The 26,085-nt window shown below is 41.6% G+C and overlaps 1 protein-coding gene across 1 annotated transcript in view; it reads left to right on the top strand.

Moving 5' to 3' along the window:
* The window catches only part of megf10 (multiple EGF-like-domains 10), a 107,609-nt gene that overhangs the window by 56,320 nt on the left and 25,204 nt on the right, over positions 1 to 26,085 (top strand). Inside the window, exons 6-11 of the mRNA XM_079860902.1 lie at positions 6,057 to 6,303; positions 7,951 to 8,071; positions 8,901 to 9,037; positions 17,043 to 17,255; positions 22,878 to 23,052; positions 23,128 to 23,248. Coding sequence (XP_079717028.1) covers positions 6,057 to 6,303; positions 7,951 to 8,071; positions 8,901 to 9,037; positions 17,043 to 17,255; positions 22,878 to 23,052; positions 23,128 to 23,248 — 1,014 coding nt within the window. The remainder of the gene's footprint in view (positions 1 to 6,056; positions 6,304 to 7,950; positions 8,072 to 8,900; positions 9,038 to 17,042; positions 17,256 to 22,877; positions 23,053 to 23,127; positions 23,249 to 26,085) is intronic.

Below are 26,085 nucleotides of genomic sequence, written 5' to 3'. Positions count from 1 at the left end.
ACTGGAGGAGATGTGCTGTGTTTCACTGGTGGAGATGTGCTGTGTTTCACTGGAGGAGATGTGCTGTGTTTCACTGGTGGAGATGTGCTGTGTTTCACTGGAGGAGATGTGCTGTGTTTCACTGGTGGAGATGTGCTGTGTTTCACTGGAGGAGATGTGCTGTGTTTCACTGGAGGAGATGTGCTGTGTTTCACTGGTGGAGATGTGCTGTGTTTCACTGGTGGTGTTGTGCTGTGTTTCACTGGAGGAGATGTGCTGTGTTTCACTGGTGGTGTTGTGCTGTGTTTCACTGGTGGAGATGTGCTGTGTTTCACTGGTGGTGTTGTGCTGTGTTTCACTGGTGGTGTTGTGCTGTGTTTCACTGGTGGTGTTGTGCTGTGTTTCACTGGTGGTGTTGTGCTGTGTTTCACTGGTGGAGATGTGCTGTGTTTCACTGGTGGAGATGTGCTGTGTTTCACTGGTGGTGTTGTGCTGTGTTTCACTGGAGGAGATGTGCTGTGTTTCACTGGTGGAGATGTGCTGTGTTTCACTGGTGGAGATGTGCTGTGTTTCACTGGTGGAGATGTGCTGTGTTTCACTGGTGGAGATGTGCTGTGTTTCACTGGTGGTGTTGTGCTGTGTTTCACTGGTGGAGATGCGCTGTGTTTCACTGGTGGTGTTGTGCTGTGTTTCACTGGTGGAGATGTGCTGTGTTTCACTGGTGGTGTTGTGCTGTGTTTCACTGGTGGTGTTGTGCTGTGTTTCACTGGTGGAGATGTGCTGTGTTTCACTGGTGGAGATGTGCTGTGTTTCACTGGTGGAGATGTGCTGTGTTTCACTGGTGGAGATGTGCTGTGTTTCACTGGTGGAGATGTGCTGTGTTTCACTGGTGGAGATGTGCTGTGTTTCACTGGTGGAGATGTGCTGTGTTTCACTGGTGGAGATGTGCTGTGTTTCACTGGTGGTGTTGTGCTGTTTTTCACTGGTGGAGATGCGCTGTGTTTCACTGGTGGTGTTGTGCTGTGTTTCACTGGTGGAGATGTGCTGTGTTTCACTGGTGGTGTTGTGCTGTGTTTCACTGGTGGTGTTGTGCTGTGTTTCACTGGTGGAGATGTGCTGTGTTTCACTGGTGGAGATGTGCTGTGTTTCACTGGTGGAGATATGCTGTGTTTCACTGGTGGTGTTGTGCTGTGTTTCACTGGAGGAGATGTGCTGTGTTTCACTGGTGGAGATGTGCTGTGTTTCACTGGTGGAGATGTGCTGTGTTTCACTGGTGGAGATGTGCTGTGTTTCACTGGTGGAGATGTGCTGTGTTTCACTGGAGGAGATGTGCTGTGTTTCACTGGTGGAGTTGTGCTGTGTTTCACTGGTGGTGTTGTGCTGTGTTTCACTGGAGGAGATGTGCTGTGTTTCACTGGTGGAGATGTGCTGTGTTTCACTGGTGGAGATGTGCTGTGTTTCACTGGAGGAGATGTGCTGTGTTTCACTGGTGGAGATGTGCTGTGTTTCACTGGTGGAGATGTGCTGTGTTTCACTGGAGGAGATGCGCTGTGTTTCACTGGTGGAGATGTGCTGTGTTTCACTGGTGGTGTTGTGCTGTGTTTCACTGGAGGAGATGTGCTGTGTTTCACTGGTGGAGATGTGCTGTGTTTCACTGGAGGAGATATGCTGTGTTTCACTGGAGGAGATGTGCTGTGTTTCACTGGTGGTGTTGTGCTGTTTTTCACTGGAGGAGATGTGCTGTGTTTCACTGGAGGAGATGTGCTGTGTTTCACTGGTGGAGATGTGCTGTGTTTCACTGGTGGAGATGTGCTGTGTTTCACTGGTGGTGTTGTGCTGTGTTTCACTGGAGGAGATGTGCTGTGTTTCACTGGTGGAGATGTGCTGTGTTTCACTGGAGGAGATGTGCTGTGTTTCACTGGTGGTGTTGTGCTGTGTTTCACTGGTGGTGTTGTGCTGTGTTTCACTGGAGGAGATGTGCTGTGTTTCACTGGTGGAGATGTGCTGTGTTTCACTGGTGGAGATGTGCTGTGTTTCACTGGTGGAGATGTGCTGTGTTTCACTGGTGGAGATGTGCTGTGTTTCACTGGAGGAGATGTGCTGTGTTTCACTGGTGGTGTTGTGCTGTGTTTCACTGGTGGTGTTGTGCTGTGTTTCACTGGTGGTGTTGTGCTGTGTTTCACTGGAGGAGATGTGCTGTGTTTCACTGGTGGAGATCTGCTGTGTTTCACTGGAGGAGATGTGCTGTGTTTCACTGGTGGAGATGTGCTGTGTTTCACTGGTGGAGATGTGCTGTGTTTCACTGGTGGAGATGTGCTGTGTTTCACTGGAGGAGATGTGCTGTGTTTCACTGGTGGTGTTGTGCTGTGTTTCACTGGTGGTGTTGTGCTGTGTTTCACTGGTGGTGTTGTGCTGTGTTTCACTGGAGGAGATGTGCTGTGTTTCACTGGTGGTGTTGTGCTGTGTTTCACTGGAGGAGATGTGCTGTGTTTCACTGGTGGAGATGTGCTGTGTTTCACTGGAGGAGATGTGCTGTGTTTCACTGGAGGAGATGTGCTGTGTTTCACTGGTGGAGATGTGCTGTGTTTCACTGGTGGTGTTGTGCTGTGTTTAACTACTGCATTATAGTATATCTCTGCAGTGGTTTGAGCATCTCAGTGATCGGTGTTGTGAAGTGAGTCTGTGCGAGAGACACACAGTTTCATGCTTCCAGATCTAGATTGCAGTTTTCTCATTTACTCATCGTCAGTTAGCTAAATCAGTGCTGGTCTCCTGGATGCATGGTTGAAACACATTGGGTCTCATTCATGAAACATTCGTAAATATACGAGTAAAAATATGTGAGTGATTTGCACGTAAAGAGACCTTCCCGAAAACTCTGTGTCTGATTCACAAATACTTCGTAAACGTCAGATGTGATAGTGAAATGTGTGTGTGTGTGTGTTAATGAATTCCAATCAGTCGTAAATGGGACGCGCATGCACGCTCATTCTCAATTACCATAAATCCCGCACATTAAATCCGACTGACAACTATATAGGCATCATATTATGACACCAAACAAAGGATTTCAACATGTCTTCTCAAAAGTGAATGAAAAAGAGAAATTTCTCAGATGCAGAAATTGAAGTTTTATTATTAGAAGTTCATTCAAAACGCCACATTTTATTTTCAAGCGCACATAGTGGCGTATCAGGTCCTAAAAAAAGGAAGCTTGGCAGCATATTACTGCAGTTAATGGAGTTTCATCTGTTAATCGAACAGTCCCAGAAGTGAAAAGAAAATGGTTCGACATGAAGCTTGACTGCAACACTTGTGACTTGCGGACTTGTGTTCCATTTGCAGATGCTATTACTTGCTCTCAGTCTCATAATAAAAGTAAAAAGAAAAAACGTAATTACTATATATAATATTTTTTCAAAATGCTGTGTAAATATGTACCCGATTAAGGTGAATTAAAATGCAGCCTTATTAATGAGCAAAACGTTCAGATGTTAAACGCACTATTTACGCATGGCTGGGAGCAGGTGTAGATTTCTTTCGTACCAACTAACATTTAGAAAATACGAACATTTTAATGAATCCGAAAATTTACGCCAGAACCACTTTACACACGATTTACACAAAAATTAGTTCTGCTCGTGTTTCATGAATGAGACCCAATGTGAGTGAAGCTTTGACACAAAAGGGTTTGTGATATTGTGACATGTTCAGTTCATGCATTGAAGTTTTTCCATTTGAGCAAATGAAAGGAATGTCTCTTGGACATTTGACTGGTGTGCAGCGTGAGTTTGTAATGGATGAGAGGATGTTGAATAGAGTCGATGTGGACAACCTTGATGTTGAACTGGGTCACGGTTCACTTAAGCACTCTAGTAAGATTTGCCTGAAGAAACAGAATGGAGGTTTCAATGAGGTCGTGTGGAAGACATCACAGGCCTGACATACAGAAGATAAAACACTAATATTTTCATTTGAAAGTCAGATTTGAACTCAAGTGGGGTGAATTAGGGTAATCTGGGACACCTAAGCTCTGATCACAGTAAATGCTAAAAGTCTCGAATTACCCTCAGAATATTAACACAGGGTTCATGGAAAGCCTGGAAGTAGCAGGGATTTTCCCCGGTATGTGGATAAATACAATCTTAAAAGTCTTAGCAATAGTGAGTTCATAGCTTTCTGCTTTCAGAGGAGTGATGTATGAAGTCATATATACCATCATACACCTGACACAATGTGTGTACAAACAAGCTCAAATGAGCCTAATGCAACTTTTCATCAAGAAAAAGAAGATCTTAGAAAAAGAGACTCCAGTGTTGTTGTTGTCATTCTCAAATGACCAGCATCTCTTATTCTAAAATAACATTGTTCGGTCTTTTTGACACATTTGTAAAACATGCATGAGTCGTATTATTCATTCCTATATCCAGGAGTGGACAGCTGTGTCATGCATGCTTAAACTAACTAAACTTAAACTAAACGAACACATGAACGGTCATCGGTCTCTTAAGTGTTCGTCAAGCTCATTACATCATCACATGTTGTTCTTGTGTATATGAGTTGGTTCATGTGCAGCGGGTTGTGTGTTTGTTTCTCTGAGTATTAATACACAGCTGTTTGATTATGAACTTCCTGCCTCATATTTTCCTAAAGCTGTGGCCGGAGCGAGAGGGTCGCCGGACTGCAGATGATGATGTGGCGTGTCTCAGTGTTTAATGATGGAACTGAAACCGTCAGTCTAATCATCATACAGAGTGATGTCATTTAGATTTGATTTTAGCTGGTTTATGATTGGACACATTCAGGTTGTGGGTTGTTTGGGATTTGTTAATTTTATATCCCTGGAAGGAATGTTTCATCCCTGCTTCTGTTCAGATGCATTAGACATTTCTGACAGCATATTAAAACAGCTCAGGTTACGACTGTAGCACTGCGTCACTGTCGCTTTGGAGAACGCCTAATCTATTGCTGTACTATCTATATAGGCGATATTATCTATATCAGCACAATGCACTGTCGCTGCCACCACCACTCTTTCATGAGACCAAAAGAGATTTTCATTTTAAGTAGTGCTATAGATGTTATGCCCAGCGTTCCAAGCAGCCTAGTAAAATGTCCTATTTCAATAATATGTTTTGCTAACATTATGTAAAATTCTGAAACATAACATTTCAAAAACATTAGACAAATGTCCAACAAAAACATTTAAAAAAACATTCCATGAACAATGTATAAATAAAGTTTTTATGCTAAAATTTAGAGAACATTATTAAAGACTTCTATTAACGCTACTGGAAATTCTTTGTTCATAACTTTGAGAGAACCTTGCTGAACGTGCTGAAAATATTTCCTGTTAGCTTGGATAATAAAAATGTGTGGGGAAAGATGGCTGAAATGTTTGACAGCTTATGTACCTCAGGGGGCCTGTAAATTGTACAAATACATTTATAGTCAGTAAGTTATTAGTATTTTTTTTTTTAATTGAGTTAATTCAATAACACTGTATTTCTACATTTTTTTAATTTCTAGATTAAAATTCATTGATGACATTCTTGTTTAAATATCCAGAGGACGTGATATATGTGAAATATATGATTTTGTGCTGTATATTGGTGTCATACACTGCATTAGCTTTAGGATTTTATAAAATAGATGACTCCAGATTCTGCATGATTGACTCCTAGAAACATCTACAGTCACACTAATGATTTGCATTACTTGACAGATGAACTGATTATTAAAATGAACACATTTACTGAACACTGATGTCTTGTCACAGTGCTTGTCCTCTTTCTTTATGCATATGTATAGCGGCTGTTACAGTGTAAAGACAGTGCTGTGTCGTGTGCTGAACTCACACACACACTAAAGCAGCTCTGATGCAGCATTTCATTCACAAACAACCCAAGCCTGATGTTGAACTTCGCTCAGACAACTATGCTGCTGATCTTTCCTTCAGCGACTGCACATATCACATATATTATTGATCAAATCTCTGCTATTTTCCACATGTCTAGTTGTTTTCTGTGTCAGAAGTGCAGCTGTGTGTGTGTGTGTGTGTGTGTGTGTGTGTGCAGCGTGTGATGGCGAGCACTGGGGTCCACACTGCCGGAGCCGCTGTCAGTGCCAGAACGAGGCGCTGTGTAACCCCATCAGCGGAGCCTGCCTCTGTGCGCCGGGACACCGCGGCTGGCGCTGCGAAGACCTCTGTGAACGCCACACCTACGGCAACGGCTGCCAGCAGAAGTGCCTGTGCCAGAACAACGCCACATGCCACCACATCACAGGAGAGTGTGTGTGCAGCCCAGGCTACACCGGAGCTTTGTGAGTTCACCTGCGACAGCCGTCAAGTGGCGCTAGCAACACCAAGCTCATGGGTTCGAATCCCAAGGAATACTTACTTACTTTACTTACTTTTATACTTTATTGTCAGACAAGTCTGAAATTTTTCTTGCATAACATTGTCTATGTTTACAACATCCAACATACATTCTACATCGACATACACTTAAACCTCACACATTATGCATTCAGTACAACACTTATGCATCTACAACACCTTCACAATACTCTTGATTTCTGATTAAGTGTTTTTGTTCAACGCTAAGATAGCCTGGTGCACAAAAGAGTGTTTCAGCCTCACTTTGTTAAATCTGGGGACTCTATACCTCCGCTTTGATGGTAGTAGTTCAAGCTCATTATGCAGGATATGCATAGGGTTAGAAGCTATATTATTAGCCAGCCTTAGCAAATTGTTATGATAGCCTGAATCATAAAGCTTCTCAAGAGGCTGACCTACAATCTTTGAGCAAATTTTTAATTGATTAAACAACTTTGGTTTTAGCATAACACACAAACTCTTATACCAAATAGAGTTGCAATATTGCAGTATGCTCATTATCACAGACCTAAAGAACAATAGAAGAATCTGTTTTCTTACTCCAAATGACCTAAGACGATGAAGAAAGTAAATTCTCTGCTTTGTTTTTTTACAGAGAGTATCAATGTGATCTTTCCAAGATAACATATTGTCTATAATCACTCCTAAATATTTATATGTCTCAACCAATCTGATTTTCTCCTTATGAATAAAAACAGGCATTATATCAGATGCAGACCCAAATACAATCTCCTCGGTTTTACTCGTATTAATGACAAGAGCATTATTCTCACACCACTCAATCAATTTAGTCACACCTTGTTGATGAAACCCAGGACTGTCCAAATCATTCAACACAGATATTAAAACAGTGTCATCAGAGTACTTCAAAATATACTGATTTAACATGTCAGTTCGACAGTCGTCTGTATATAAGGTGAAAAGTATGTCAGAACTAATGCAACCTTGCGGTACTCCGACATTTGTAATGATTGCAGACGACACTGTTTTATTCACTTTGACTCTCTGAACTCTATCAGTGAGAAATGAGGTATACCACTGGATCAGATAGGGATTTACATTCAACTGTGCAAGTTTTGACACCAATCTGTCAACCTGTATTGTGTTGAATGCAGAAGAGAAATCCAAAAACAAAGTTCTTACAATTGTTTTGGATTTATCTAAATGTTTAGAGATGATATGTACTAAAGCAGCAACTGCATCTTCAGTACTACAGCCTTTCTTATAGTCAAACTGGCAAGGATCTAATTTATCTTTAACTGTCATAACTAAATGCTGAAGTAACAATCTCTCTAGACATTTCACAATCACAGAGGTAAGGGCTATTGGTCTAAAATCTTTATATTCTCTTGGACATGACATTTTCGGTAATGGTTTTATGTATGCAGTCTTCCATATCACAGGAACAGTATGTGTGTCAACGGAAGCTTGAAATACTGGTTGCCTAATCTCAGTCCTTCTGAAGTTCATCATCAGTTACAATAGATTTTTTTTTTTTTTTTTAAATGCAAGAATGCAAGAACTTGGACAAAGAATGCGTGAATGTAAATGTGTTTGGTGTTTGTGTGCAGCTGCGAGGACTTGTGCCCTCCAGGGAAGCATGGGCGGCAGTGTGAGGAGCGCTGCCCCTGTCAGAACGGTGGCGTGTGTCATCATGTGACCGGAGAGTGTTCCTGCCCGGCCGGCTGGATGGTACGCCTGCAACACTCCATATTAACTGACATCTAGAAGGAAAGATAAATATTTGTAAATATTTCCCTATTTTAAGGATTGGCGTATCCGTTGCATGGTCTAAAAGGGTTGTCCCTATTCTTTTAATGAGTAATGGGTGAGTTTTGGGTGTAATGTGAAATAAACCAATCAGAGTCTCATTTCCCATTCCCTTTAAAAGCCAGTTGTGCTCACGCCATGGCGGATTCGCTATTTAGATGGTGGAATTTGCAAGCGGAAAAACTGAATGCTTCTCTAGTGAGGAAACGGATCTGCTCGTGCACAAGGTTAAAGCACCCAAGCAGACCTTCTACAGGACAAAGTGTATGCCTGTGCACCCGCCTATAGGCGCACATTACTAACGCGCTCTTTAAATAACCAAAAAAACATTGCGCCATTGACTTTAGACCAGGTTTCAGTTGGTCAATGTCTCAGTCTGTTTCAGTTCCTCAAAATAGCAACGCTCCAACAATGCTCCAGAACACACACCTGGTTTTCAGACCAGCAGCCCATGGGCGCGCAGATGGACACAAATGCATTTACTATGTAAACAATGTGGCGCAGGACGTGAAAATGAAAACTGCGTCAGGCTGAAACTAGCAAAAAACACTCCGGCATTGCACCGGGTGTATGATAGGGGCCATTATATTTGGACTTTGACAGAATTATTATATTATTCTTTCGATTAAATTATGTTCTCTGTTTTAGTGTCATTTGAAATTTGTTTTAAAGCTTCCTGTCTACTGTAATTGTTGCACACTGTTTGTCTCGGCACACTGTGTTGTCAGTGATGTGTTGATGTCGTTTTCAGGGAGCAGTGTGTGGACAGCCGTGTCCGGCGGGACGCTTCGGGAAGAACTGCTCACAGGAGTGTCAGTGTCATAACGGAGGAAGCTGTGTTCCGTCCACGGGACAGTGTGTGTGTAGCGCGGGATACACAGGAGAGAGGTCAGTACATGCACCGCAACATCAAGCTTTACCGCTGGAGAGGAGAGCAACACCATGCTGTGAATTCACAAGCTCCTGAAAAGAGCCAACAGACCTTAAAGGGGGGTGAAATGCTATTTCATGCATACTGAGTTTTTTACACTGTTAAAGAGTTGGATTCCCATGCTAAACATGGACAAAGTTTCAAAAATTAAATTGTACGTTTGAAGGAGTATTTCTGTGCCAAAAATTGTCCTTCCGGTTTGTCACAAGTTTCGGAAAGTTTTTTTCGAGTATGGGTATGTGTGACGTCAGATGTAACGGAATTTCCTTATATGGGTCCTAAGGGCACTTCTCCGGTAAGATCGCGGGCGCGCGCGCACTCGTAGACCAGAGCAAGAGAGCGAAAGCAGTTCGCCATCAAAGCGCCCTGCCCGGCTTTTGGGAAGCCAATGTCACCAAAGAAGTGTGTTTTTGGTTGCCAGGGCAAGACAACCCTGCACAGATTCCCAAAGAACCCAGCGTTAAGGCACCAGTGGATGGAGTTTGTTTTTCCTGAGCATAAACGGAGTTGTGTAGACTGTTTGTTCCCTGCATTTCGACGATGATTGTTTTATAAACAAAGCCCAGATCGACGGATTTGCAGATCGTCTAATGCTTAAGGATCGAGCAGTCACAATGATAAAGGTTCGGTGAGTAAAACTGCTTCTATTGTCTCTGTGTGTTACTAGCTCGGCGCGTTAGCACAGCTTTAGCTTCGCCCACAGGGCCCGCCCCCAGCCGCTCGTTTTTTTCCGGAAAGACTCGGTACAGCCTATCTTTCTTTTATAAATATAATAAAACTAAAGACTTTTTGGAGATATGAAGGATGCAATACTACTCTATAGGTACTCAAGATTAACAGGAGATTGAGTGAAAATGAGCATTTCACCCCCCCTTTAAATGATTGAATTTCACATGGATGAAAACAAGGATAAACTGACAGCCTATACAATGACACTATTGCATCACAAGCAATTTTCAAAACTCACAACTTTCAAAAGTTTTGCTGAACAATTGCCATTTTGTCAAACACCAGTACAATCCACTGAACACATGATCCTCCTGCCCCTTACAGCCTCGGTCTCACTCCTGACTGAGGTCTGAGTGACTCTTGCGCTAGATTCAGTCCTTCTAAAGCCACGTGATAGCGTAGTGTGAGGAACAGAGCCAAGCTGAAACATGTCTTCAGAGGATGCTGTCGCTGAGTAACAGCTCCTGGATGAGCGTTAGGACAGTGAGTCCCAGGGTTGAAGCCCTCGGATATAGACGGGCGATCGAGCCGTTCCGGGAGCCGCTCAGCACTGCACACTATGGGTGTTTTCTTTATTTGCTGGAGAGGCTTCAGGAACAGTTTGAAAACCCTTGGTATAGATCAGGGTTTTCTCAAACTGTAGGGTGTGAGAACCTGTCAGGACTTTATATCCCGGTGACAGGTGTCAATCAATAGAGATTATGCTAAATGGTTTATATCATGGTATGTAAGTGTATCATGCAGTGCAGGACCGCTTGAAGTTATTGACAAGTTAGAGCGATATTGTGCTTGAATGGTCAAATGCACACACTTGTGTGTCAAAACGCCAGTCTTGGTGAGTATTCATGTAAACACAGTCGATTTGACGTAAACACATTGAGAGAAAAAGTGTATGTGAAACTGTGTGTTGGATCCATGCAGTATCGCGTTAAAGTGACAGCAGCCTAATAAACCTGCAGCTGTCTGTCAATAATGATAAACAACAAAAAACTCAATAACATTTGTAGCGTGTTCATACCATGAAGACTGCTGCTTTTATTCTATATTTGATGCCTTTATACAATTTCTGAAGTATTTATTATTTGAATTGATCTCCCTATAAAACTTTGTTTTATTTGTGTTTTTGTTCTATTGTGTTAATTAGTCCTATTGGTTGTAAATTGCTTCTTCTTACTTCATTACAGATTGTTTCCTTGTGTAACACATATTCTGTCATTGTTGTCTTAGTTTTTCTTTCATGGACTTTCATTTGTTTCTGTTCAGTATCCTTTGCTCTAGTTCCCGCCAGTCTTTAGTGATATGATTAATCATCCTGATCGGCTGTTTGTCATTAATTAGTCAATAATGAGTATTTATTTCCTGTTTTCAGTTCTGTTTGTCGGTTGTCGTTAACGCATGGTCTGGTTTAGTTATGGTTATCTTTCTTTTAAGTCTGCGTGAAACCTTGTTTACTCCAATAGTTACTTGGCAACATTTTATATTTCTATGTTTTCTGTGATATGAAAATTGAGGGGTTGATTTTACTGATCAAGTGTTGTGATTCTGCATGAAGGGCAGAACGACTGTCAGTCACAGTGGATGAACATCTCACAGGAGAGCGCGCTGATTCCCGTCAGTGTCAGAACAGCAGTTACACACACACACACACACGCGTGTAGAGCCAGTTTCTGCTGGCGTCTCGTCCAGCGGCAGCAGTGGCCGTGCCGCTGTAATTACAGCATCAGTGAGCGCGCAGCATGTGTTTAAACAGCAGAAATAGAAACACAAGTGAATTTTTATGACTTAATAAGAGCTTTGGCTTCACCAGATGTCACTGTTACCTCCGGTTTACCCTGATTTCACCACACCCTACCGGCTGCAGAGTAATCGCTTAACAGCCACAGGGAGGAGCCCGCCAGTGTGTGTGTGTGTGAGTCTGTATGTGTGAGGGTGTGTGTGAGGGCATGTGTGTGAGTCTGTGTGTGTGTGTGTGTGTGTGTGAGGGTGTGTGTGTGTGTGTGTGTGTGTGTGTGTGTGTGTGTTTTGATTGTATGTGTGTGTGTGTGTGTGTGTGTGTTTGGGTTGTATGTGTGTGTGTGTGTGTGTGTGTGTGTGTGTGTGTGTGTGTGTGTGTGTGTGTGTGTGTTTGTGTTTGTGTGTTTAACTAAGTGGTCAAGAGAGTGTGAGTCTGTGTATGGAGAAGGTTATGGGGTGCTGAGCAGAAAGATAGTCTGGCTGTTTTCAGATTGTCAGAATGGTTGAGATAAGCGTGTCCTCATCCCTCTATCACTAGATTCTGCTCTATAGGGACTGATAGAAGCTTAATTACGAGCAAAGACCAGATGATAAAGACACAAACAACACAAAACAGCTGTTACATTCTTTGCATAGTTTTTATATAGTTATATAGTTTTTAACTTCTCTAATCACATTTGTGAAGTGAAAGTAGAATGTACAGTAGCTGCAAATGTAGTTGCATTTCTACAAGAATAGATCAATAGAAATGTTTGGTAACACTTTATAATAAGTATAGTGTAATAAAGTACTTACAAATCATTTGCAAACTATTAGTTTATTGTAAATAATAAATTATAAACTGTAGTTAATACATGAATAGACTATATACAAATAGTGAGCTATTTTATTGTCACTGTAGTTAACAAAGTGTTATTGTTTAATGAGGTCATATGTAAAGAGTTAAATAATGCTTTGTTAACAACTTACAGTATTAACTGCAAATAGTTCTCACTTAGATTAGATCAAGAAAATTGGATTGTTTCAAAGCAGCTTTACAGTGATAATAGGAAATTACAGTAACAGAGATTGTTTAGGCTTTACAGCAGCTCTAGAATAAAGTTATTGTCCAGCTAAAGTTAGTTTTGATTGATTCACTTCCGTTGCGGAGATCATTAGTTGAGTCATTCCACGAAACCGGTACGATTTGGACTTGCACATTTTTGGATTTTTTATTTATATGTATTTCTTTTTCTGAACACCCCACAGCATTAATTACATATTAACTTCCAGAAAAACATATTTTCCCACCTCAGGCATCAAATCCCTATTATTATTGGTAATTATTTTAAGATATGGGCACTATTAGTCTTCAACCCCGTTATGGACACTATGGGAGCTCTGAATATGATTATAAAATATATTTGTAATGAAATCAACATTTTCCTATTAATCATATGTCCCTCACACTAATTTAGTAATTGTAAATGTAAAATTTACATATAATTTTACACTTATGCTATACTAAAGCCTGAAATGGGCACTTTTTGTGACAGCAACCTCAACATTTTTGATCAAAGATGTGGCTTAACTTCAGAATTTAAACTAAAATCAGTATTCTTATGATTGATCTGAACATTTCTGACTAAGTTCAACAAACATTAAATTACTTATTCATAAACTTAAAAAAATAATTAATAAAAATGTAGGTGTGACGGGGTTGAGACTAAGGTAACAGGGTTGAAGATGGTAACGGGGTTGAAGAGACAACCTTACAGCTTAACATATACATAGTTGTTTTTTACTCAAATTCACTGCAAGATTTTCTATGAGCATTGTATTTCATTATGTAACCAAGAAAAACAACAGATATAAATTGCAATTGCAACTCAGTTTTATTAAAACGACTGCAGGAAAAACAACAATAACTTTAAATACATTAGAACATTAAAAACTGACTAAATAGGTAATCAAAATAAAACATATTAATTGTGTGCTTTTTTGATGTGTTTGTGTGTGTGTGCGAACGTGTTTTTGTGTGTTTTTTTGCATGTGCGCGCGCTTCGTGGCAAAAAAGTAACGGGGTTGAGTGTGACGGGGTTGTGATTTTTTGCTTAAAAATGGCCACTGCTCTACATGTAGTGAATAACAGGAGAGCACATGACATGCATGTTATTAAGAAATCATGTATATTGTTGAAATAACAAAGATCATTTTCACAAGTAATAGAATTCTATCTTTATTTGATGTAACAGGGTTGAGTCGTTGAGCTTGACAACCACAATATCACAATTCTAAATAAGTTATAGTTATAAAAGAAGGTGGTAACTTGCCTGTGTCTACACACAATGTTGTTCAGAAGACTTCTATGATGTTACTTCCTGTTATTGATGTCCCATAAGGATCTGTTCATTAGTTTTATGGGTGAGAATGGTTTGTGTAACGGGGTTGAGGGATTACTGAGGGACGGAACTAAATAATGTGATTTTAATGAATAATCATGAATTTACTTTTCAAAAAAGCACAGATAGATATTCATGGGAATGGCAAAATGTATGGACTTTTTTCTAATTTTATTATTCATATTCCAAGTACACTTTCAAGGCCATGAGGGACATGGCAAAATAGGTGGTGTCAACTGAAAAAACAAGATAATTTCTAATATAAAGATAATATGTATGTCATTATTTTTAAACTTTATTAAAGGAGACATTTCAATTGATACAAAAAGCTTTTAAGAATAGATTTTGGTGACCCAATAGGTAAAATACACTTAAAAAGGTCAGAGGGACTCAAATCATACCGGTTTCGTGGAATGACTCAGTTATTAACTCAGGGGCCGCTAACACGACACCGTTCTAACAGAAAACCCTTAATGCACTCCGGCCCGTTCATCCGCACAAAACAGTGCCTGGTGTCTCGAGAACGCACTCCCTGAATTAGGTTCGAAGGTGCAAACGATTATCCGTTATCTCTGCGCAAACCTCAAAAACGCAAACCCATGAATGCACATGCGCATTACGTGTTCAGTCCAAAGGTATGTGTGTTTGAATATAAATGTGCGCAGGCGTCCTTTTTTACAAACCAACCCTTAATAAACTACTTGTCTGGCCTTAAAAATTTATAATACAGAATTTTTTTGTCGCATCCACGTAGCCACGCGAACTGGAATTATCCCGAAAACGCTTTATCTGTAGAGAGGTAAAGGGAAGAGAAGGAGGCCTTCACAGGGGAGAGACTAGTTGGCACTTCAGGACTGCGTTGTCATCGTGTCCAGGCACAGGTCCTTCATCAGATCTGGATACGGCCTGGATCCGGCAGACTGCGGTAAACCTCGGGATAAACAGAGAGACTAATATTAGCGTAGACGCCATTCTTCTTATGATGTAACCCTGAGTACATCAGGATTTATGGGAAGTGTTCCCGGTTCCAGCTGACCTAATCTATGCATCCTAACATTGAATTATAGAACTCTATAATGTATTATGTGAATGCTAGGTCAAAGAGATGTGTTTTTAATCTAGCTTTGAACTGACAGAGTGTGTCTGCTTCCCGGACAATGTTAGGAAGACAGTTCCAGAGTTTTGGAGCTAAATAGGAGAAGGATCTACCGCCAGCAGTCGATTTTGATATTCTAGGTATTATCAACTGGCCGGAGTTTTGAGATCGCAATAGACGTGAAGGACTATAATGCGCGCACACACACACACACACACACACACACACACACACACGCACGCACGCACGCACGCACGCACGCACGCACGCACGCACGCACGCACGCACACACACACGCACACACACACACACACACACACACACACACACACACACACACACACACACACACTGGGTTTCCATGCTTTATAGGGACTTTGCATAGAAATAATGAGTTTTACACAGTACAAACTGTACACTCACCTAAAGGATTATTAGGAACACCATACTAATACTGTGTTTGACCCCCTTTCGCCTTCAGAACTGCCTTAATTCTACATGGCATTGATTCAACAAGGTGCTGAAAGCATTCTTTAGAAATGTTGGCCCATATTGATAGGATAGCATCTTGCAGTTGATGGAGATTTGTGGGATGCACATCCAGGGCACGAAGCTCCCGTTCCACCACATCCCAAAGATGCTCTATTGGGTTGAGATCTGGTGACTGTGGGGGCCATTTTAGTACAGTGAACTCATTGTCATGTTCAAGAAACCAATTTGAAATGATTTGAGCTTTGTGACATGGTGCATTATCCTGCTGGAAGTAGCCATCAGAGGATGGGTACATGGTGGTCATAAAGGGATGGACATGGTCAGAAGCAATGCTCAGGTAGGCCGTGGCATTTAAACGATGCCCAATTGGCACTAAGGGGCCTAAAGTGTGCCAAGAAAACATCCCCCACACCATTACACCACCACCACCAGCCTGCACAGTGGTAACAAGGCATGATGGATCCATGTTCTCATTCTGTTTACGCCAAATTCTGACTCTACCATCTGAATGTCTCAACAGAAATCGAGACTCATCAGACCAGGCAACATTTTTCCAGTCTTCAACTGTCCAATTTTGGTGAGCTCGTGCAAATTGTAGCCTCTTTTTCCTATTTGTAGTGGAGATGAGAGGTACCCGGTGGGGTCTTCTGCTGTTGTAGCCCATCCGCCTCAAGGTTGTGCGTGTTGTGGCTTCACAAATGCTTTGCTGCATACCTCGGTTGTAACGAGTGGTTATTTCAGTCAAAGTTGCTCTTCTATCAGCTTGAATCAGTCGGCCCATTCTCCTCTGACCTCTAGCATCAACAAGGCATTTTCGCCCACAGGACTGCCGCATACTGGATGTTTTTCCCTTTTCACACCATTCTTTGTAAACCCTAGAAATGGTTGTGCGTGAAAATCCCAGTAACTGAGCAGATTGTGAAATACTCAGACCGGCCCGTCTGGCACCAACAACCATGCCACGCTCAAAATTGCATAAATCACCTTTCTTTCCCATTCTGACATTCAGTTTGGAGTTCAGGAGATTGTCTTGACCAGGACCACACCCCTAAATGCATTGAAGCAACTGCCATGTGATTGGTTGATTAGATAATTGCATTAATGAGAAATTGAACAGGTGTTCCTAATAATCCTTTAGGTGAGTGTATATTTTTTCTTTAAACCTACCCCTGATTCTTACTGATGTATTTTAACTTGATCTTATGAGTATTTGTATGTAATTCATATTGACAGCATTATTTATTTAATTATTTTAGGTGGTTATGTTTTGCTTTAGGGATAGGCTTAATGTATTAACATAAAGTTTGGTTTAAAGCACTTAATTAATGTAATTTTCCGTGATCTAATCTAAAGTGAGAACTATTTGCAGTTAATAAGTTGTTAACAAAGTATTATTTAACTCTTTACATATGACCTCATTAAACAATAACACTTTGTTAATTATGGTGACAATGAAAGAAGAACTCGCTATTTGTATATAGTGTATATAGTCTGTGACTGAAGTGTGTGTGTGTGTGTGTGTGTTGGCAGGTGTCAGGACCAGTGCCCAGTCGGCACGTATGGCGTGGGCTGCAGTCAGACGTGTGTGTGTGTGAACGGTGCGCAGTGCTATCACGTGAGTGGAGCCTGTGTGTGTGAGCAGGGATACACCGGTGAGAGATGTGAGGAGCGAGTCTGTGCCGACGGTCTCTACGGCCTCAGGTGTGACAGGAAGTGCCCCTGTCACACCAATAACACACGCAGGTGAGACACACACCCTGTCACACCAATAACACACGCAGGTGAGACACACACCTTGTCACGCCAATAACACACGCAGGTGAGACACACACCCTGTCACGCCAATAACACACGCAGGTGAGACACACACCCTGTCACGCCAATAACACACGCAGGTGAGACACACACCCTGTTACGCCAATAACACACGCAGGTGAGACACACACCCTGTCACGCCAATAACACACGCAGGTGAGACACACACCCTGTCACGCCAATAACACACGCAGGTGAGACACACACCCTGTCACGCCAATAACACACGCAGGTGAGACACACACCCTGTCACGCCAATAACACACGCAGGTGAGACACACACCCTGTCTCATTATTACAGTCTCATTACTGTCTCATTACTGTCTCATTACAGTCTCATCACAGTCTCATTATTACAGTCTCATTACAGTCTCTATTACAGTCTCATTACAGTCTCATTACAGTCTCATTACTGTCTCATTATTACTGTCTCATTATTACTGTCTCATTACTGTCTCATTACAGTCTCATCACAGTCTCATTATTACAGTCTCATTACAGTCTCTATTACAGTCTCATTACAGTCTCATTACAGTCTCATTACTGTCTCATTATTACTGTCTCATTACTGTCTCACTATTGTCTCATTATTACAGTCTCATCACTGTCTCATTACAGTCTCACTATTACAGTCTCATTACTGTCTCATTACAGTCTCATCACAGTCTCATTACAGTCTCATTATTACAGTCTCATTACAATCTCATTATTACAGTCTCATCACGGTCTCATTACTGTCTCATTATTACTGTCTCATTACTGTCTCATTATTAAAGTCTCATTACAATCTCATTATTGCAGTCTCATCACAGTCTCATTACTGTCTCATTATTACAGTCTCATCACAGTCTCATTACAGTCTCATCAAACTGCAGGGGGTTTGTGAGTTGATGAAAAGTAAGCTATTAATTAAATCATTAAAATTGTAAAATTACAAATGAATAAATCGGGCTCCACAATTTATCAAAACATAATTGAAATAACATTATAGCTTAGTGCGATTATTAGATCCCACAAGGTTGCGATGTAGTTTGACGCAGTGTGTTTCAGAATGAAGCACGGCACTGTGTTCATTTACCCGTGAGCAGCTCATGATCCTGTGTTTTTGGAGTTTTTGGAGAAGCTTGGTTCACAGTAAATGCAGTAAAATATTTTACAAATGTAATGCTTTACAATAGTCTTATTTTTTTCTAACTAGAGTTAAAAATAATAATCATATAAAGCAATTAAAGAATTAAAGACAACAGTGTGAATGTGATGTGGACTGAGACACTATCTCAACTAAAAAGTGTTTGAGTCCACTTAAAAGTAAAGCTACAAAGGCAATGCAAGGTCTATTTTTGTTAGTTTTTACTCTTTTCAGTTTGATCTTGTAAATATCTTGTGAACATTTGATTCTTGTACAGATTAAACCCAAATGTGAACACCTTTAAAAAGCAACTAAAACTAGTGTCAGCAGAGTGTGGCGTCTTTGTTTCAGCAGCAGCAATATGACATTTTCATATGAAATTAAATGTTTATCATATCACAGTTCAAACTGTAATTTCAATATATGACGTAATATTCACAACATAATTTTTTGACTAAATCTTCTAGCCCTATAATGTAAATAAACCATTTTAAAATAAAAATATTCTAAATTAAACACTTACTAAAAAATCAGGGTCATGTGACCATTAACCAACATCAGTGAACATGTGAATGTGCCGCACTGTAAAACCCAACAAGTTCAAGTAGATTTTGAGGACACCGATTACCTATATTTAATTAATTTGATAAAAAAAACAATAGATATGAGTTCTCTGAACTTATTTAAATCGAGTCCACTAAAACAAGGATATTTCTTAATTTTAAAAGAACTCAGAGCGCTTGTTAGCTCACAATATCACTCACAAAGTCAAATCAAATACGTTAAGATAACTCATAACATTTTAGGACACTGATTACCTTAATTCATTTACACTGAACAAAATTATAAACGCAACACTTTTGTTTTTGCCCCCATTTTTCATGAGCTGAACTCAAAGATCTAGGACTTTTTCTATGTACATAAAAGGCCTATTTCTCTCAAGTATTGTTCACAAATCTGTCTAAATCTGTGTTAGTGAGCACTTCTCCTTTGCCGAGGTAATCCATCCACCTCACAGGTGTGGCATATCAAGATGCTGATTAGACAGCATGATTATTGCACAGGTGTGCCTTAGGCTGGCCACAATAAAAGGCCACTCTAAAATGTGTGTTTTACTGTATTGGGAGGGTCCAATAACCAGTCAGTATCTGGTGTGACCACCATTTGCCTCACGCAGTGCAACACATCTCCTTCGCATAGAGTTGATCAGGTTGTTGATTGTGGCCTGTGGAATGTTGGTCCACTCCTCTTCAGTGGCTGTGCGAAGTTGCTGGATATTGGCAGGACCTGGAACACGCTGTCGTATACACCGATCCAGAGCATCCCAAACATGCTCAATGGGTGACATGTCCGGTGAGTATGCTGGCCATGCAAGAACTGGGATGTTTTCAGCTTCCAGGAATTGTGTACAGATCATTGCAACATGGGGCCGTGCATTATCATGCTGCAACATGAGGTGATGGTCGTGGATGAATGGCACAACAGTGGGCCTCAGGATCTCGTTACGGTATCTCTGTGCATTCAAAATGCCATCAATAAAATGCACCTGTGTTTGTTGTCCATAACATATGCCTGCCCATACCATAACCCCACCGCCACCATGGGCCACTCAATTCACAACGTTGACATCAGCAAACCGCTCACCCACACAACGCCATGCACGCTGTCTGCCATCTGCAATGTACAGTGAAAACCGGGATTCATCCTTGAAGAGAACACCTCTCCAAAGTGCCAGACGCCATTGAATGTGAGCATTTGCCCACTCAAGTCGGTTACGACGACGAACTGCAGTCAGGTCGAGACCCCGATGAGGACGACGAGCATGCAGATGAGCTTCCCTGAGATGGTTTCTGACAGTTTTGTGCAGAAATTCTTTGGTTATGCAAACCGATTGTTGCAGCAGCTGTCCGGGTGGCTGGCCTCAGACGGTGTTGGAGGTGAAGATGCTGGATGTGGAGGTCCTGGGCTGGTGTGGTTACACGTGGTCTGCGGTTGTGAGGCTGGTTGGATGTACTGCCAAATTCTCTGAGACGCCTTTGGAGACGGCTTATGGTAGAGAAATGAACATTCAATTCACGGGCAACAGCTCTGGTGGACATTCCTGCAGTCAGCATGCCAATTGCACGCTCCCTCAAAACTTGCGACATCTGTTGCAATGTGCTGTGTGATAAAACTGCACATTTTAGAGTGGCCTTTTATTGTGGCCAGCCTAAGGCACACCTGTGCAATAATCATGCTGTCTAATCAGCATCTTGATATGGCACACCTGTGAGGTGGATGGATTACCTCGGCAAAGGAGAAGTGCTCACTAACACAGATTTAGACAGATTTGTGAACAATACTTGAGAGAAATAGGCCTTTTGTGTACATAGAAAAAGTCTTAGATCTTTGAGTTCAGCTTATGAAAAATGGGGGCAAAAACAGAAGTGTTGCGTTTATAATTTTGTTCAGTGTAATTGTAGAAACCAATAGTTATGAGTACTCTGAAATTATATCAGTTGAGTTCACTAAAAGAAGATATACATTGCAGTCAAGAAATTAAGTGATTAATTAAGTGATGATTGAGCATCGGTGATGAACACCTGCTGTTAACAAGCAGAATCACTGAAGGAAACATGAACAACAAGAACAGAAAAAAGAGAAACACAAGGGGCCCTATTTTAACGATCTGAAACGCAAGTGTCAAAGCGCAAAGCGCAAGTAGCTTTGTGGGCGGGTCTTGGCGCTGTTGCTATTTTCCCGGCGGGATAAATGACTCTTGCGCCAGGCGCAAATCTAAAATGGGTTGGTCTGAAGAGCTTCATTATTCATAGGTGTGGTTTGGGCGTAACGTGAAATAAACCAATCAGAGCGTCATCTCACATTCCCTTTAAGAGCAGGCGCGCTTGTTCTAAAGCGGATTCCTATTATAACGGCGGATTTGCCAGACGCACGCGAGGAGCGGTTCACAGCCGAGGAGACCGACGCTCTCATCAGGGACATTGGGGATGGAGAAACCCACCCAAATTAACTTCGGTTAAAAAGGCGTATGATAATTTGGGTAAATGTGTAAGCTAGATGTATGCTTTTATAATAAATTTTATATCTATCTATCTATCTATCTATCTATCTATCTATCTATCTATCTATCTATCTATCTATCTATCTATCTATCTATCTATCTATCTATCTATCGTAATAATGTATAATTTGCAAAAATTAAAACTGCTGCTTCTGTGTAGATGAGAGAATCAAAGTGTATGCGCGTTGTGCACACGCTACATTGATTATGGCCAAGCATGCGCCCTTAAAATAGCATATGACTAACATGCGCTACGCGCGACTGACTTTAAACCATTTTTTCCTGGTTAGTGGCGCAACTGTTTTCTAAACCTGCAAAATAGCATGAAGGAACGTTTGCGCTGGAACATGCCTCCTTTTTTGCGCTGAACCGCCCAGGGAGCGCAAGTTCATTCCCTAGTTTAGCGACGTGCTTCTGTGGAGGGAAAAGCGCGCTTTGCGCGGGTGCAAAATAGGAATGATACATGCGTCGGTGTACAAAGTCAATTGCGCTGGGTGCAAGATAGGGCCCAAGAACTACAACTGACTTCAGCCACAGCCTTAGATGAAATCAACTGAAGAGAAAACATTAAATCTCTCAAGATCTCAGCAGAGGAGGATTAAACAACTCCACAAACAGCCAGAGGTTTCAAAAGTATTCACAGTCATTACTCAGGTAGAAGTAGATACTAGGGTTTAAAAAGACTTCTGTAGAAGTTGAAGTATCAACAAAAGCTTTTTACTAAAGTAAAAGTGTAAAAGTACTGGTTTCAAAACTACTAAAAGTATAAAAGTAAAAGTAATGTAAGGAAAAAAATGGCATTAAGGACAAAAGCTTAGGCCACGCCACCGGGGCCTATAGAACTTCTGTAGATGTCTGACAGAAATAAAGTAAATCGGGTTGGTAATAAGTGAAGCTGGTAATGCTGTTTGTGAGTTTTTTAATCCTCCTCTGCTGAGATCTTGAGATATTTAGTCTTTTATCTTCAGCTGATTTCATCTAAGGCTGTGGCTGAAGTCAGTTGTAGTCCTTGTGTTCGTCTTTCCTTCAGTGATTCTGCTTGTTAACAGCAGGTGTTCATCACTAATGCACAGTCAGCACAATTATTATCCAGTTATCATGCTGGGAACTAGACATTTTCTGTAACTCATTCAGTTTGAGTTCTGTTTCAGTCATTGTGTCCACATAACTTTCTGTAAAATTTGAGTGCAGTTACCTCATTTTTATTTAGTACATATAACTGCATTATTTGACGTCAAAACGGTTTGGGAATCGTTGCACTAGGATAAGTTCACAGACCCAAAACTACAGTTTGGTGGCCTGTAGGGTATATGCGCTTCAGACTCCAGTCGATGGTCACTGAATGTGTCGTCTCTCTCAGCTGTCACCCCATGTCGGGTGAGTGTTCGTGCCGGTCGGGGTGGTCGGGGTTGTACTGTAACGAGACGTGTGCTCCTGGTTTCTTTGGGGAGGCGTGTCAGGAGGTCTGTCACTGTCAGAATGGAGCAGACTGCCACAGCGTGAGCGGAGAATGTGTCTGCGCACCGGGATATAAGGTACTTCATCTTATCTTAAACAGACTGAGTGTGTGTATGCTGGAAGCGGTCACTGATGTGTGGTCATGATTACAGGGCTCAGATTGCTCCTCGGTCTGCCCTGCGGGCACATACGGCATCAACTGCTCCTCTCTCTGCTCCTGTAAGAACGCAGCCATCTGCTCTCCCATCGATGGATCCTGTTCCTGTCAAGCAGGTGATTCTCTCCAACTCACTGTCCTGCAGAGTTAAACTCCAACCCTGATCAACTTTCTAGTAATCCTGAAGAACTCAGTAGGCTTGTTCAGTTGTCTTTAGTGTGAAGTTGCTTATCTACCCTGACAAGGTGTGTTTCCATGAGGCCTCAGGAATGGAGGTGTATTTGATTCAGCATCTTCAAGCAGCAAAATGGTTTGAGTTTCAGGGCTGAGAAAGAATATTAAATGCAGAGATGGCAAAAGTACTCACTTCTCGTACTCAAGTAGAAGTACAGATACTTGTGTTAAAAAATACTCTGGTAAAAGTAGAAGTACTGATTTAACTTCTTTACTCAAGTAAAATTAACAAAGTACAGGCTTGGAAATGTACTTAAAGTATAAAAGTAAAAGTAGCCTTGCGAATGATAACCATTTTTTTTATGCAATGCTACCTGGACCACACAAATGTTACTAGAGTGCAAGCCGAGAAACCCAAGTGGAAATGGAAAAAACGTTCTTTATATGCCATTGTCTACATTTTAAATGGATGTCTGCCAATAGGCCTAAAACATCACATAGCCATATGATTATTGTGACAGAGACTCATCCAGGTTAATGAGATTCTGACTGAGTAGCTCAGATATGAATTCAATTGTGAATTCAATTGTGATTCTGTGAAAATTCACAGACCCAGTTTCTCTTTTTTAATCTTCCCTTTAACATTTAAAGGAATCTACATGTATGCTATGTAATGATTTTTCCGCGAATGAATGCCGCCGAATCTGTCGAGTCGTCGTGTAGTGATGGGTCAAGTGCAATGTATATTCCCATTCAATTGACCCTTCGCTAAGCCACGCCCGAAAACCACCACAGGCCAATCGTGGCTTAGCAACCGTAACTAGGCGCGGGAGGTCTGGCAAGCTTTCGAGCGAGAGGGAAACATGCCGCAGCGTTGTGCGTATAGATTGTGCAAATCTGATACCCGGTATCCTAAAAGTTTGGACGGGGTGGTGGATTTTGTTCCCTTCCCGAAACCTAAAACCCAAGGGGAGAAATGCCGTACGTCATCTTCATTTATATAGCACTTTTAACAATGTAGATTGTTCCAAAGCAGCTTTACATTGATAATAGGAAATTAAAAATAAAGTGTTTTGGCTTTATAGCAGCTCTAGAATAAAGTTATTGTCCAGCTCGTGGATCAAGCAGTGTGATTAAAGGCAAGACGGAGGCTCACTGACATAATTTAACGTTACTTAAAATATATTTCAGCATTTTGTTAATTGACGGCCAAACTAGTAACGTTACCCCAATCCGATCGCGACTCTCCCGGTGTTAGTTCTAGTAAAAGTAAAAGGTAGTTAGTAAAAGGAGGGAACATCAGGGGGCTTGCCGGAGATCTCCAAGGAAAAGGTTGGTATGCAAACTTAATCAGTTCATAACAGTAGTCACTAATGTGACCCACGACGTGTGAGCAGTAACGTTAGCCTGGCGCACTACACTTCACCCTGTAGCCCAAGACTGGTTGCCCACTGAAGCTAAGCAGGGCTGAGTCTGGTCAGTGCCTGGATGGGAGACCTCCTGAGAAAAACCAGGTTGCTGCTGGAAGAGGTGTTAGTGAGGCCAGCAGAAGGCGCTGCTCACCCTGTGGTCTGTGTGGGTCCTAACGCCCCAGTGTAGTGATGGCGACACTATACTGCCAAAAGAGCACCGTCCTTCGGATGAGACGTTAAACCGAGGTCCTGACTCTCTGTGGTCATTAAAAATCCCAGGATGTCCTTCGAAAAAGAGTAGGGGTGTAACCCCGGCATCCTGGCCAAATTTGCCCCTTGGCCTCTGTCCATCATGGCCTCCTAATCATCCCCATATACTGATTGGCTTCATCACTGTCTCCTCTCCACCAGTAAGCTGGTGTGTGGTGGGCGTTCTGGCACAATATGGCTGCCGTCGCATCATCGCATCAGGCTAATGTCTTGTGTTTATTCCACAATACATATGGATAAGCTGTTTGATTTATAAATATTAGAATATTTTCACATTTCATTTACCCTGCTGTGCATGCACAAAGCTGTTCCTCAGTTTGTGTGTTTCCCATTTGAATGGTCAGCATATGAGGCGGCTGCTTGCTTGCGCTGGGACCTAACGTTATAGACTTTAGCTTCAATTTTGATGAAATTATTCTCTAATCCCTCGAATGCATACTGCAGTCTTGCTCTCTCATATTTTCACCTGTTCGCCAAAAATGACTAATTATCTCCTTAGGAATGTCTGAAACCAGTGCATACATACTGTAATAGACGTGCCAGGCGCAAAAGCTTGACAGGCGTAGCAACAGTAACTAAGGAGGGCGGGGCTTAGCGAAGGGTCAATTGGTTGTCGCAAAGACTGGTTTGCGAATGGTCTAAAACCATTCCCTTCCATTCCCTTTAGTTACTGTTGCTATGTCCGACAAACAACGCCACTCTCACGCCACACCATGTTCTCGCGCAGTGAAAAATACATTGCGGAGCAGAGAGGACACTGACAAGGCGCTGAGAGACAGGACAGACCAGGCTATTTTTTATATGAAACAAATTCTCACCTTTCAAATTTGGTCATTTTTTAAAAGAAATTTAAACAATAAATACAGTTTTGTGGCTCTTTAATGTGTCGTGACAGATCGATGTAGACTGTAGAGCCTCAGTTAAAGCTGCTCGTGAACCGATCATCTCTTCCTTCTAGTTAATTTATAGCATCAAATAAACATGAATGACCATAAGAGGGAATAAAGTTTTTACACGAAAAAGACATCGGTACACTTTGTTTTTCAAGTTTAAATCCTCCGATGTTAATCTACTAACTCTCCTGGCTGCTTTGTCGG

Source organism: Squalius cephalus, assembly GCF_949319135.1.
Source record: "Squalius cephalus genome assembly, chromosome: 24".
In the NCBI taxonomy this organism is placed as follows: domain Eukaryota; kingdom Metazoa; phylum Chordata; class Actinopteri; order Cypriniformes; family Leuciscidae; genus Squalius; species Squalius cephalus.
Note: the sequence above shows the minus strand (reverse complement) of the source record. Positions and strands in the feature narration are given on the sequence as shown.